Genomic DNA, 14509 nt, shown 5'->3' with positions numbered 1-14509 from the left:
AAATATATATATATATATATTTATATTTATATATGTAATATGCTTTTTTTTTTTCCTCGCTAGAAAGAAAAAAAGGGTTTGTTAAAGCTGCTTTCTGGAGCCTCCACGAAACGTAAGCCCCGAGTATCCCCTCCAGCGTCACCCACCTTGGAAGTGGAGCTGGGTGCTTCTGGCGATTTGCCCCTGCAAGGAGCAGTGGGCCCTGAGCTGTCATTAGGGAGTGGCCACGGCCGAACCAGCGCCTGCCCCACTGATGGGGATGGCCCAGTGGCGGCAGCTGCAGCAGCAGCACTGACCCAAGAGGCCCTTCATCGGAAGACGAGCTCCCTCGACTCTGCTATTCCCATTGCGCCCCCTCCGCGTCAGCCATGTTCTTCCCTGGGTCCTGTCATGAATGAGTCTCGGCCTGTTGTTTGTGAAAGGTAAGTCCATTGTCTCAGAAGAAAACTAAGAAAGAAACAACAGCTTTATGCTGGAATATCTGTTCTGGTATTAGGGTGTTTTCCTGTATCCTTGGGGTTTTTTGGTTTGTTTTTTATTGAATTTGTAATGACAATCAAGCACTGGCATTCTTTTACCACATGCTACAACATATTCTATTCTTCATCCTTCCATGTTTGTTGGTTGAGTTAGGCCTCCAGCTTCCCTTTCCTTTAGTTTCTCTGGACAACCACTCCAGAATCGTTTCCACATGAAACTTCAGTCACTCAAAAATTATTCCTCAGCCAGAGGAGTGTGACTAAGTTCTCAGAGACCTGTATCTCTCCTCCTTACCCAGTGACTTGATTTGGTTGCATTCAGAACAAGGAGTCCTGTTTAGTGACTCTGGCCTTGAGTAACAATTTCAAATTGGAGCAGTACTCTTGGTACAGCCACTGGTATTCCAGGAGTGTGTTAGGAAAGAAAATATACTTAATAAGGCAAATATCTACTAGGATTACATAAATTAAAAATGAAATACTGGTACGTTGCCTAGGAAAACATTAGGAAGTACACTAAAAATAGTAGATTTTTCACATAATACATAAATATATGAACATAAGTTTTAAGTACATCTATTTTTATTATCTCTATAACCTTCATTCCCTCTCTACCTACATTTCAGAAATACAGCAAATTTCTAATTTGTGAAGGTGTTGCTTTTTGGGTAGCATTTTCTATGTTGCTCATTTGAAATCTTACTACAAAGTGTCATACTTTAAAGTGATTTAGATTCAGTTCACCTCTGTATTTCAGAAGGAACCATATGAAACTCTGTAACCACCAAAAGCCGAGACCTTCGTTTACATCATTTATTTTGGTACCTTCTTTGCCTAAAAACTATGAAAAATAGGAAAGAATGAACTTTTAACCACTTACATGCATTAAGAACAGAGTGTACTGGTGGTACAGTGGTTAAAGCACTCAGCTGCTAATTGAAAGGTCTATGGTTCAAACCCACCAGCTGCTCTGCAGGAGAAAGATATGGCAGCCTGCTTCCCAAAGATTACAGCCTTGGAAACTCTACCAGTTTGAATCCGTCCTATAGGGTCACTATGAGTCAGAATATACTCGATTTTTTAGTTTATTATATATTTTTATAGTGAGGTGAAAAATAATTTCTGTAGCTCTAGTCCTCATAAAACCAGTTTTGAAGTGAGACATTACCCTGAAAAATGTTCCTTCCCTACAAATGAAATCAATCTGTCTTCCCTCTCATCTGTTGTGCTCTTAGTAAAGCCTTGAAATTTTGTCCTGAATTTACTTCATCTTTTATTCTGAGATTTATCCTTTTCTGGCATTATTACTTTGCTTTCCAGGGATAGTGCCTTCTGTCTCTGGAGTTAGTCCGGTTACTTGTTTACTTTCTTTTGGTCATACAGGCTTTCTCTCCCAGGCATTGATCCACAGTCTTTCCTTCATGCCTAGAGGATATCTCTTCTCTCTCCCTGTCATTTGTGGTATTTGTTCGGCTGCTTTGAGTGATGGTTCCCTTTGCCCGGATGCTCCCTAGGCAGGGCCTGGGCACTGCTGCCTCCCCCATTATGCATTCCTTTCAGTTGCCAGATGTCCTCAGTCTCTGTGGCTTCTAAATTCCAGCCTCTTCCTCTTCGAGGAGCTCATTTCTAACACTGGGCTCCTGCTGTCAGTGCAGAAATCACCAACACAGATAGATAATGACGTTTCAGGGAGCCAGGGATGACCATCAGATAAGAAACAGAATTCAGAAATGGAACAGGTGGGCACAGGCATGCTAGGACTCTCTGGCAGGTATTCTTATATAACAATTTTGATTTTTACAAGTGGGAAAGAGGCCTTTGGAGAAAACTTCTGCCCATGTTTATATTTTTACAATCCATATGCTCAGTGGAATATTAAATATACTAGTCAGCTTGTCTGACCAAATTTCAGGAGCCCTTTTGCCTTCATGCACTGATGATAATAGTATTTATTTAACTTGAATTCTTAGGTCTACCTGATTATAATAACAACAGGGAAAATGGGTGAAAGCAAATATTGTAGGAAAATATTTTATTATCCACTGGGAAATGAATTTTTTTTTTTTTGGTTAATAGAAAGCTACCAAGCATATCATTTAGGGATTACTTGTAAAATATGTCAAAAATTTCAACACAGTGGGAAAACCAAATGCTAAAAATGAAGGAAAGATGAACTCTTACATCAATATGATTTAGAAAGCACTTATTATGATCCCTTGATTCACAATGTAAACATCAGCAATTCTTGCCCTGGCCAGAAGCCTGGGGTTGTTTTGGTAGATCTTTTACTGATAGGGTGCCACAGAAATTGTTTTCTGTATATAATATTGGGACAGTATGATGTGGGATTCATCTACAGATTATAATGAGAACAAGCATGAAATTTCCTCTCAAACCATGACCCTGTCCCATAAATCTCAAGTGAAAGAATGTGACTAAGGCAGCCAGTGCTGTCAGTGGAAAGAAGCATTCACGTGATATAAAGACTTAAGCAATCTCATAATAAGAAAGGATGAGCCTTGAAGTGTGTTGACAGGTCTTGGTGTCAGCTGAGAGAATTCTCTGAGGAACAAAAGGATTCTTTTGTATTTGCTAGAGAGACTGGAGGAAATAAGCAAGAAACGGCACTATATCCTGGAGGCAGAAAATGTATAATTGATAGCAGCAGAAATAATGGAATAAATATTTTAGGCTCTATTTTAGAGGGACTGAGAACAAATAATTAGGAGAGAGAAAAGTGGAAATAACATACTTCAAAAGAGATGGCAAACAAAAGAAAGTTATGTGTGGCAGGTTTTTTTTTTTTTTTTGGTCTTTTAGAAAAGCATACAGATAAAGGGCTGGCAGGGACACAGCAGGTCATCTCTCTATCAGTGTATATTTTTAAATTTAGGAATTAAACTGATAACCACATACCTATAAACCCATCTTGTAATTGGAAAAGAACCTATGATCCTTGAATCAGGGATTAAGCTAGAACACTTGGAAACATACAAATTGGATAGAGATAGATTTACGCAAAGGCAGTCAGGCTTAACCAGCATGATTAATTTCTTTGAGTCAGTGACAATGAACCCACTGGGTGAAGCAATGGACATAATTTACTTGGGCTTCAAGCTACAAAGCGAGCTAGTATGGTTTTGCCAGTGAAATACTTAATTGGATATTAGATTGCTGTGGCAACTGGCAGAAAGCAATAAATGGTTATCCAGCCAGATTGGGGTGATGGGCAGAGTGCCTTCTAGACCCACTGGAGGTCCAGTTTGGGCTATACCAAGGGAGATTAGAAAGGAAAATGTGTGAACTACAGAGAACACAAGAGAAGACAGGAAGATGAGAGAGAGAATTTTTGCTAAAAAAAGATTGCAACTTCCTATTTAAATGGAAGCCAGAAAACCATAGTCCACACAAGGGAAATTGGCATCAGATGTCAGTGGACATACATAGTAAGATTCTTTGTTTCTTAGATTTCACCCTGTTAACTATCTCTAGGAGTCCCTGGGTGGTGCAGACAGTTAACACTCTTGGCTACTAACCAAAAGTTTGGAAGTTCAAATCCACTCAAAGGCACCATGGAAGAAGTCTAGTGATCTACCTCTGAAACATCACCTGTCAAAAACCCTGTGAAGCGCAGTTCTACTCTGATACACATGGGGTCACCATGAGTTGGAGTCAACTCAGTGACAACTTGTTATTGGTTAACTATTACTAAAAACTGAGTTAGGTTCACACAGCCAGCAAGAGACAGAGAGACCCATAGGGCCAAGTATGTAAACCACACTGACACCAAGGCATGTTTGTTCAAAGGGACCAGGAGGTGCTTTCCAACAACCAAGCTACCAGTCAGATGTAAAAACAGTTTTGCTATACAATTAGACCCTTTCTATTTGTCATTTGACAAGTTTATTAAGTGCTATCATAGGAGCTCTGGTAGTGTAGTGCCTAAGGCATTTGACTGCTAACCAGAAGGCTGGCGGTTCAAACCCACCAGCCACTCTTCAGAAGGAAGATGGAGCAATCTACTTCTGTAACTTCCGTAGTGATACTGCCTCGGAAACTCAAGGAGGGGTCGCTATGATTGGGTCCAACTCGACGGCACATAACAACAGCATCATATGTGCTATGTTAAGTTCTAAGAAGAAAACCAAACCAAACTCAACTGCTGTTGAGTTGGATCTGACTCATAGCGACCCATCCTTGGGTTTCTGAGGCAGTATCTCTATGGAAGTAGATTGCCCAGTCTTCCTTCCAATGAGTGGCTGGTAAGTTTGAACCACCAGCCTTCTGGTTAGTAGTCAAATGCCTTAGGCACTATGCCACTAGAGCTTCCAGTTCTAAAAAGAGTGAGTCATGAAAGTGAATTTTCTTCATCTCACCCCTCAAGCAGCTTATGGTCATTTAGTCAAGCATAAAATTATTTCCAGCTATGGGGTTAAAAGAAAACTTCACAGAGGCTCATTGGAGCCAGGCTTTGAGGAATTGTTGGGTATGGATAGGCCTAGATGAAGTGAAAGGGAATTCCAGGTACAAGGAACCACATGAGCAAAAGTATGAAGTGGGGCAAGTAAAGGCCATATTTGGGGAACATATCTGGGTTTAAAGATGTGTTTAGTATATTCATGGGAATAGTATTAGAGTTAGCTATAAAGAGAGATTAAGGCCACATCACTGAGGGCTTTGCATACCAGGCTGCAGATTAACTTACTCACAAGCATTGGAAAGTCATTAGTGACTTTTGAGCAATGGATAGCTAGAAATAGAGTTGCCACATATGAGTATTAATATCTCATTTCTGTGTAGAATGAAGGAAATCTGGTGATGAACGTAATTAAACCATTAGACTGAGAACCAAAAGGCCAGTGGTTTGAACCCACCAGCTACTCCATGAGAGAAAGATGAGATAGTCTGCTTCCATAAAGATTTATAGCCTTGGAAACCCTGTGGAGCAGTTCTACTCTGTCTTATAGTGACTCTATAGTAACACTGTGAGTTAGAATCAACTCAATGGCAGTGGGTTGGGTTTGGTGGTTTGGTGTAAATGAATTGGAGACAGGATGAGATTTGAGGCTAAGAAGATAGATTATTTGACAAGGTGGAAGGTAGTGAGGTTGTCAGTCAGGATGTTGGCAATGACAAAGAAGAGGAGTGGATGGGATACAGATTTCGAAGGTCAAATCAGAAGATCTTATGGAGGACATGGAAGAGAATCTTTGACTGTTAAGGCCCAAAACCTCCAAAAAGCCCTATTTATATATAAAGATGAGTATAATCAGAGAGAGGCAGAGGGTGGAGTAGCAGATGTGAAGGGTCTCCGCAGCTGTGCCTTACATCTGTTTATAGGTCTGTAAACATTCTACTTGGCTAAGTCTTCCAGTGTCTGAGCTAGTCAGCCAGTTGTGTCCAGTATTTGGTCTAATGAATCTGTACTAGAAATCTATGTGCAAACTACCTCACAAGGCTCAAGGCCAGGGCCTGAGCTCAAAGATTTCTAAGTCGAGTCTGTTACTGCTGCACCTGGTAGTCTTCATAAGATCAAGACTGTCACAGTTTCCATTATGCACATGGTTTCTCTTTCCACCCCTTAGAGGTTTATAATTTAGCAATGAAAATTTGCTCCCACTGGGAACTTGGCAGGAAGATTATGTTCTTAGCCCAGCAGTAGTGCTAGTTAAAAAAAAAAAAAAAATTAACAGAAGTGGTTTCGTACATTTTATAAAATGCAAATATTAATCTAATTCACGTCAAGTTTTTTAAGAACTATTTCTGTTCCATTTCACCTTTAAGGCACAGGACCTATGGGGAATACATTTCATGAGAGATCTATCCTGAATGTGATTTGAGTCATGTATATGCTGTTTTTCCAGAATTGTGAAGCTTTGTTCAAATTTTAACTTGCCCCAAATGGCAACTATATCTTTCCTTTTTACAAGGATCTTTAGCATATTGACATAGACTGGAACAAACCTGAGAAATATTTTCATCCAGATTCCTTTCCTTCAAATTAGTCCAGGATGAAATCATTTGTCATGCTTTTAAAGATGTCCAGAGAAATGATTCCAAAATCCAAACTACTTCATTGTAAATTTAGTCAAGTCTCATTAACAGGAAATTCTTCTTTAGCCTGTGGCCTGAGTCTGTTTCCTGAGCAGAGGTGGCCAGTCATTAACTGCTCCCATCCTCCACCACCTTTAAGCACCACATTCCCTCTGCTCTTGTCTAAGCCATGTGATCATAATGTGAGCTCATATTTTGAATAAGCTAACATTTTATCCCCATTCATTCTACACAGAGCTAACATATTAATATTCTTAAGTGCCAACTCTTTTTCTAGCTATCCATTGCTCAGAAATCATATGGGGTCAGAATAGAAGCTAACCATGTGTCAACATCATGCTAAGAACATCACATAACTTCAGTCGAGGCTCACCACAATCCTTTTCTACAGATGGGGAAACAGAGACAGAGAGAGTTAACTAGCCCAAAGTTAAGCTTTGATTTGAGTGCTGGCCCTCTGGATCTCTATGGTTAACCTTTTCCCCACATCAGTGATAACTTTCCCAAATCCTCTCCAAATTCATTTTTCCTAATCAGTGAACATTGGATCATATGTAATAATTGACAGAAATTTTATATAAGCTCTGTTTAGAGTATATGAAGAAAGTATGTATAAATTGTAGTTTTGGTGAAGGATTTGACTTTTCTTAATATTGAACAGCTTTATTTTAAAAATATTATCTAAAAACCATCAAAATTTGGAAGATGTTTGTGGTAGTTATGTTTGTATGTCAGCTTGGCTGGGCCTGGTTGAATAACTGGGCAGCTGGTGGTAGTCAATCCCCTTGATAAGACTGGCAATAAACTCCATGGTGGGATCTACCACAAGCAGCTGAGTAGCTGTCTTTGAATTGTGGTCTGCTTCCTATATATAAGGAGAAGCCTTGGGAATGGTCTCTAGCCTACGGCACAGCTTGGACCCTGCGTGTAGCCATGCCGTTGCTCAGCAGCCTGCTATGCTCTGCCGACCTTGGGACTTACAGTGGGCTTAAGTTAATGGCCTGCCATGTGGTTTGGTGATATCAGGACTGTGCCTTTTTACTTGTCCACCTTGGGGCTTCTCAGCCTCAGCAGCCAGCAACTGTCTGAGTGAAGAAACGCCTCAAGTTCCAGTGTGCCAGGAACAGGAGGCAGAGCTGGACCCTGAGGTTGAGGGGCTTTCACCCATCCCCTAGAGCCTGGCACTTTGACCTTGGACTTAAAACCTCTAAATTGTAAGAATAAACTCCTGTTTGTTAAGGCCATCCCATTTGTGGTATATTTCTTGTCAGAGCGGCACTAGGTAACCAGAACAGTGTTCACAATGTGTTCTTCTGTTGGAAAAGTATGCTATGAAACAGTATTTACATTAGAATGCTGCTAAATAAGAATATATCTGCAGAAAGAAAAATTACTAGCATAGTGCATGCAAAATGTTAACAATGATGGGATTATGGGAAGTTTGAATTTTCCTTTTGTGCTTTTCCTGTCTTCTGAATTTCCATCATTGAACATATAACACTTAAATAATGTCATTGAAAAATCTTTTATTATTTAAAGAAATCAAATAATGTTTTGATCTGGGTATAGATTACTATTTTTCTGATTTTAAAGAACTAGATTCATTTTAAAGAATTTGGAAAATATAAAAAAAAAATTATAAAGAAGAAAAAAGATTACTGATAATCCCACCATCTTAGTAGAAATATTTTTGTTATTTAATTTTTTTATTCCTTGATTTAATATTTTATGTTGGGTTAGAAATTGTTCTTTAGACCTCTGTTCTACTCATTAAATATCTATAAATCTCTAATTCTGTTTTATTTTGTGTCTTGAAAATCAGAAATGGCTGATACTGTACTGACATATACAATGATTTAGCTAGAATATGTTGGCACTAAGCTAAATGTTCAAAAGCTCTGGTAGTGCAGTGATTAAAGCACTTGGCTATGAACCAAAAGGTCAGTGGTTGAAACCCACAAGCTGCCTCCTCTGTTCATGGAAGACAGATGAGGCAGTTTGCTTATGTAAAGATTTACAGCGCTGGAGACCCTATGGGACAGTTCTCTCTGTCTTATAGGGCCTCTATGAGTCAGGATCAACTTAATGGCAGTGGGTTTAAGCTAAATTTTCAACTGTATGGGGCAGTTCTACTCTGTCCTATTGAGTCACTATGAATCAGAATCAATTCGTCAGCAGTGGGTTTGGTTTATTTTGGTAAGCTAAATATCCATTAGGAGCTCTGGTAGCATAGTGCCTAAGGCACTTGACTGCTAACCAGAAGGCTGGCGGTTCAAACCCCCCAGCCACTCCTCGGAAGGAAGGTTGGGCAATCCTATTTCCGTAGTGATACTGCCTCGGAAACCCAAGGAGGGGTCGCTATGAGTCAGGGCTGACTCGATGGCAAATAACAACAACAACAACAACAACAAATATCCATTGACCTAATTTTAGTTAACTGAGGAAAGGCAGTTCTAATTGTAGAAACTTCTTGACTAGACTTGTAACTCTGGAAAAATGAAGGCAGCTGGCAGGATTCTCTCCTTTTCTCTGTCTCTGACTTATTGCTGCCTTTTGATCTTTCCCATAGAGGCCAAAGCCCTGTGTTCCTGTTATTTGGCAGAGCCACAGGTATTTGTCTAATGAGAATTGCTGCAGGTTTTGAGTAGCACAGACATTCCAGATTGTTAGACCTCTAAATGACCTTAAAAGCTACGTTGACCCCCAGACCAGGGCTTCTCCCACAATACCATGCCTCCTCCCTCATTCTATGCCTGATTGAACCTGAGCCTTGAGGTCTATAAATACTCATGTTTGAATTAACTCAGCCTTTATTGGGAATAAGTCAGCCTCCATGCTGTGCTTTTGCTTCAGATCTTGGAGGGTAATTTGGTCCCTGTGCCCAAAGAAGTGTAGAAATTGTTTGGGCAGCCACTCAGCCTTTGCAAAGATGCTCATGGAGTGCTAGTTTGGGACTCTTGCTATGCTCCTTGTTAATGTAAGTGGATTCTGGACTTTACGGAATGGTGATTGGTGGAACTAGCAATTTTCTGAAAGAACCAAGCTCTAGGGGATATCAGAAGTATTGGAATATTCTATAGTTTTCCTACTTATCATTTTGTAAGACTTAATGTTCTTTATCTGCAATCAAGTGCATCCTGTGAAGTTGTAACTCATTTTCTGACTTTACAAACCAAATGAAAGTAGAAACTCAAGATCACCTTTAAAACTGAATATGGAAGGAAAAATTTGGGAATGGATAAGGGTGATGTTGAATAACATGATGAACATAATTCGTATCACTAAACTTAGGAGCTCTGGTAGCATAGTGGCTAAGGCACTTGACTGCTAACCAGAAGGCTGGCGGTTCAAACCCACCAGCCACTCCTCGGAAGAAAGGTTGGGCAATCCTACTTCCGTAGTGATACTGCCTCGGAAACCCAAGAAGGGGTCGCTATGAGTCAGGGCTGACTCGACGGCACATAACAACAACAACAACAAACTGTACCTCTGAAAATAACTGAAATGGTAAATGTTTTGATACATATATATTTACTACCCCCCCACACACACAAAACTAAAACTGAATACTCACTATTTAGCATCAGAGACAGATATATATGCACATTTATTTGTTTTCTATTGCTGCATAACAAATTATCCCTAAAACTTAGTGATTTAAAGTAACAATAAATATTTATTGTCCCACAATTTCTGTGAGTCAGGAATTTGAAGCAGCTTATCTGGGTAGTTCTGGCTCAGGATATATCTTGATGTTGCAGTCAAGATGTTGGTTTAAGCTGCAGTTTTCTGAAGGGCTTGCCTAAAGCTAGAAGATCCATATCCAGGGGGATCATCATATCACTGCTGGCAATTAGTTCTGGCTTTTGTAAAGAATCCTTAGATCCTCACTATGTAGTCCTGTCAGTAGAGATGCTTGAGTGTCCCTACATCATTGCAGCTGATTTTCCCCAGAACAAGTGATTCAAGACAAAGTAAAGTAGAACCCACAATGTCTTTATGGCCAAGCCTAGAAGTCACACACTATGATTTTCACCATATTTTTTTTTATTACACAGATTATCTCTATGCATTGTGGGAAGGGGCTGCATAAGAGTGTGAATATCAGGAGACAAAGGTCATTAGGGGACCATCTTGGAGGTTGGCTACCATATACTATCTTTTTCCTATCACTTCTTTTTCCCCTTTTGATTGGGAAAAGCAAGAGAGGAGCAATATTGAATGATAACAAGGGAGAAAACAGAGAAGGATTAAAGGATGTGGAGCATAAAACAAATCACCACCCTCTGGCTTCCATGGCTGCTACCCATAATTCTGCCTAGGAACACTAAGGAGCATGGAGGCAAGGGGACAGGTATTAAACCAACAAGCTTTCTGCACTTCTAAAGTGATAATTAATCACAATTTTCCCCACTAATATCTGAGTTGAGAACCAATGGAGAAATAGACACACGTGATGGACGAGTGAAGGTCAGAATGTCATCTTCATTACATGTTGGATAGAATTGTGTCCACCGTACTCTCCTTCCCTAGACCTTGGGATAACCTTCCTGAGTGAGACTTTGGCTGTGTAGGGCAGGTGAACTTTTTCAGAATTGCTGCCTCCTCCACATCAAATCCTAATGTGGAGGCCCCAGAGAGATGGATTTCTAGGCCCACCCTAGAAGGTGGGCCTGACCCCAGACCCCTCTGTACTTGCAGTGTGGAAGTGGCCGCAGAGCAGAGCCTGCTCAGCTTGGAGGCAGGCAGTTCAGAGAAACCTGAAGCTGCCTGCTTGGCTATTTCTCCCAATCTCACCAATTAAATAAATTCACTCTTGTCGTCTTAGAGAGGCAGGTGATAGAGACAGTACCCCTTCTGGGAAATGGAACAAAACTTTCCTTCTGTATGACAAGGTAAAAACACTGGGAGAGGGCAAGAATGACTCTTCCTATAAAGGTCATTCAAACAAACCAGCCTGGATCCGCAATAGTGGACTGTTACCCATCTCTAGACTCTGTCTTTGTTAATACCAAGTCTTTACTAAACAGAGGGTAAATGTATTTTGAGTTATTTTACAAACATTCTAAATAATTTTATGCTACTTCGTATTGGGTTTATGTTTAAGGCTTGTGCAAATGATAATGTTAATGGTATACCACTTTTATCACTACTTTAATAACCTTACTTAAAATATTTTTCTCTTTTGTAGGCACAGGGTGGTGGTTTCGTATCCTCCTCAGAGTGAGGCAGAACTTGAACTTAAAGAAGGAGATATTGTGTTTGTTCATAAAAAGCGAGAGGATGGCTGGTTCAAAGGTACATTACAACGTAACGGGAAAACTGGCCTTTTCCCAGGAAGCTTTGTGGAAAACATCTGAGGGGACTGACACCTAGAAGGCGTAAAATCATATCACACAACAAAATAGCACAAATCAGTTTCATGGAAAGAGCACATTTGTGGACTTCCAGGTGATCAGGAGATGAGCAAAAGATTGGTATATGACTCCAGTGCCCCACAGCACAATTGTACCAGAGATCAGAGAAGAAGATATGCATGGGTCTCATCACTCTGGATTCTGATGTGTAAGGTGTGCCTTGTACTGTCTGATTTACTATACAAAGAAACCTTTTTTGTTGTTGTTTTAAAGATATATAGAATGGACAATTGTTTACAAGGCTTAACTAATTTATTTGCTTTTTTAAACTTGAATTTTTCTTGTAATAGATAAATTCTCTGGATTATGATTTTAAGAAATTATTAATTTATGAAATGATAGGTAAGGAGAAGCTGGATTCTCTCCTGTAGAGAGCAAGAGATTCTTTTTGCATAGAATGCGTTACCCCCACTCCCAGTGTTATAGTGTGCTTCTTTAAGACAGAAATGCCAATGCTCTAATTTGGTTTTCCTCTTTAAATAATTAACATGCCCTAAGAAATGTAATATCTTGGGAAGCCAAAACATACAACTGAATCAGTATCAATAAGAACCTGGGGTGGGGAGACAGAACCTTGTAAGAAGAGAAATGGTTTCCTGTCTTTCTGCTTTAGTCAGGAATCACCCCAAAAGACCTAGTCCTCAGTTGAATTTTGTGGGTTTTTAATTTTCATAGAATGAAATCAGTGAAGTGATAAAGATGGCTAAATAAAGCACAACCCTTGAATAAAAATATTCAGAAATATATTTAGTTTTATAACAGAAGCCGCTCAATTCATTGGCTGGAAATTAGGGGAAATTGAAGTTGTGCTCACTTGTCTAAGAATGGCTATGAAATGTTATTTCCCATTTTTACCCCAAGTGATCTGCATGCCCAGACACAATAAAACGTTTGTGAGATAGTGGTGGTAAGTGATGCACTTGTGTCAAAGTCAAAGGCTATAAGAAACACTGTGAAAAGTTTACATTCATCCATTGTGATTCTTTTCCCACCGTCTTGCATGTATTACTGGATTCCCACAGTAATGTAGACTGTGCATGGTGTGTATATTTCATTGCAGTTTCCTGTTGAGGTTAGTTTGCACTCAGAATTGACCAGTACTGGAGGTGTAAAATAAACAGTATGGTCTTCCCTGCCCCAAATCAAGGTCTCTGCGTGCACTTGCTTACTCTCTGGTTTGAGGCATCCATTGGCCATTACACAAGTGATTAGAGAAAACGGTCTTTTATGTCCTCCCAGCTGACAGACATGAAGGATGAGTTTCTGCAAGACACTGTTCCTGTGACGATACAGTTGCAGCTCAGAGAGGCTTGGCATGAGTGAGTGTGCCCACACCTTGCAGTTGTGGCAGGATCCAGCTGAGCCTGTCTTTTTATATTCATTCTTTGATGTTATTGGCCTCTTCTGCCGCTTTCATTGGGGTGCCACGCAGCTGTGGGTCTGGGTACTTCTAAAAACAAAAGGAGGGAAAACAGCCTGGTAGTGAATGAGATCGTTACCACAGTTTTCTCATGGAAAAAAAAAAAAAATAAAACCTTTTCATTTTTTCATTCTAAGATTTACAACTGGGAAATAGAAATGCCACTGAAAAGTCATCTTGCCATAGCAAGAGGTTTCATGGTCTTAACAAGATATGTTATGTGGTTGAAAATGAAATCATTCCTCAATAAACCATTTGTTTTTGTTTTTGTTTTATAAAATGCTGTACATTATATTCCTGTGCGTTTAATTTTTTAAAAAAAACAAATATACTTTACTTGGATATTCATGTAATATATAAAGATTTGGTGAAATGAACTCTAGTTAGGGAAAAGCTGGCATCAGCTTTCATCTGTGTAAGTTGACACCAATGTGTCATAATATTCTTTATTTTGGTAAATTAGTGTATTTTATAAAAATAAAAAAGTAAAACGACTACTACAGGTTAAGATGATTTTTTTACCTGTCTTTTCTTCATATTTTAAGCTATGTGATTGAAGTACCTCTGTTAATAGTTTTCTGGTGTAAAGTTGGTTAAAATTTCATCTGTTAATAGATCATTAGATAATATAATGTATGGATTTTCTATTGATTTTTTTTTTCTTTTTTTTGGCAACAGTAAGTGGAGATTTTGTAACAAGGGCTTGTTACACGGTGATATGGTAATGATAAAATTACAATTTATCATGCCTTTTCATGTTAATAATTTGAAGACTGGATAAAAGACTCAAGATTAAAATTTGATGTTCAACCTTTATGTGTCTCTTGTGTCATTCCTTAAAATTTTGCTTAAAGATTGGAGGATTGAACTGAGGATTTTGAATTCATTTATATTTCATTATATTATTCACTTCTGTAAATAGCATTTTTTTCATATCTCTCAGACAGAAGATGTCTACAAGAATCAATTGGTGGTTATGATGTATTTTACAACCAACAAACTTTATTTGCCTGGTTCCCCGAGAATCTTAACATTTTTTGAAAAAAGTTTGTCATGCTTCACAAGGTACTATATAACATTTCTGCTTCCTTCTCCTTCAGAATTACAGAAGTAGCTGCATAGTGCCTCAGGCACTTGAC

At 39.2% G+C, this 14509-nt stretch overlaps 1 protein-coding gene across 1 annotated transcript in view; it reads left to right on the top strand.

The window, feature by feature from the left end:
* The window catches only part of SH3RF1 (SH3 domain containing ring finger 1), a 255796-nt gene extending 243903 nt beyond the window's left edge, over positions 1-11893 (top strand). The window contains exons 10-11 of the mRNA XM_007952897.2: positions 64-422; positions 11725-11893. Coding sequence (XP_007951088.1) covers positions 64-422; positions 11725-11893 — 528 coding nt within the window. The remainder of the gene's footprint in view (positions 1-63; positions 423-11724) is intronic.
* The last annotated feature ends 2616 nt before the right edge of the window (positions 11894-14509 follow it).

Source organism: Orycteropus afer, unplaced genomic scaffold (genome assembly GCF_000298275.1).
Source record: "Orycteropus afer afer isolate SDZICR_OR568_19922 unplaced genomic scaffold, OryAfe1.0 scaffold00364, whole genome shotgun sequence".
Lineage (NCBI taxonomy): Eukaryota > Metazoa > Chordata > Mammalia > Tubulidentata > Orycteropodidae > Orycteropus > Orycteropus afer.
This window is presented reverse-complemented; position numbering and strand designations above follow the sequence as displayed.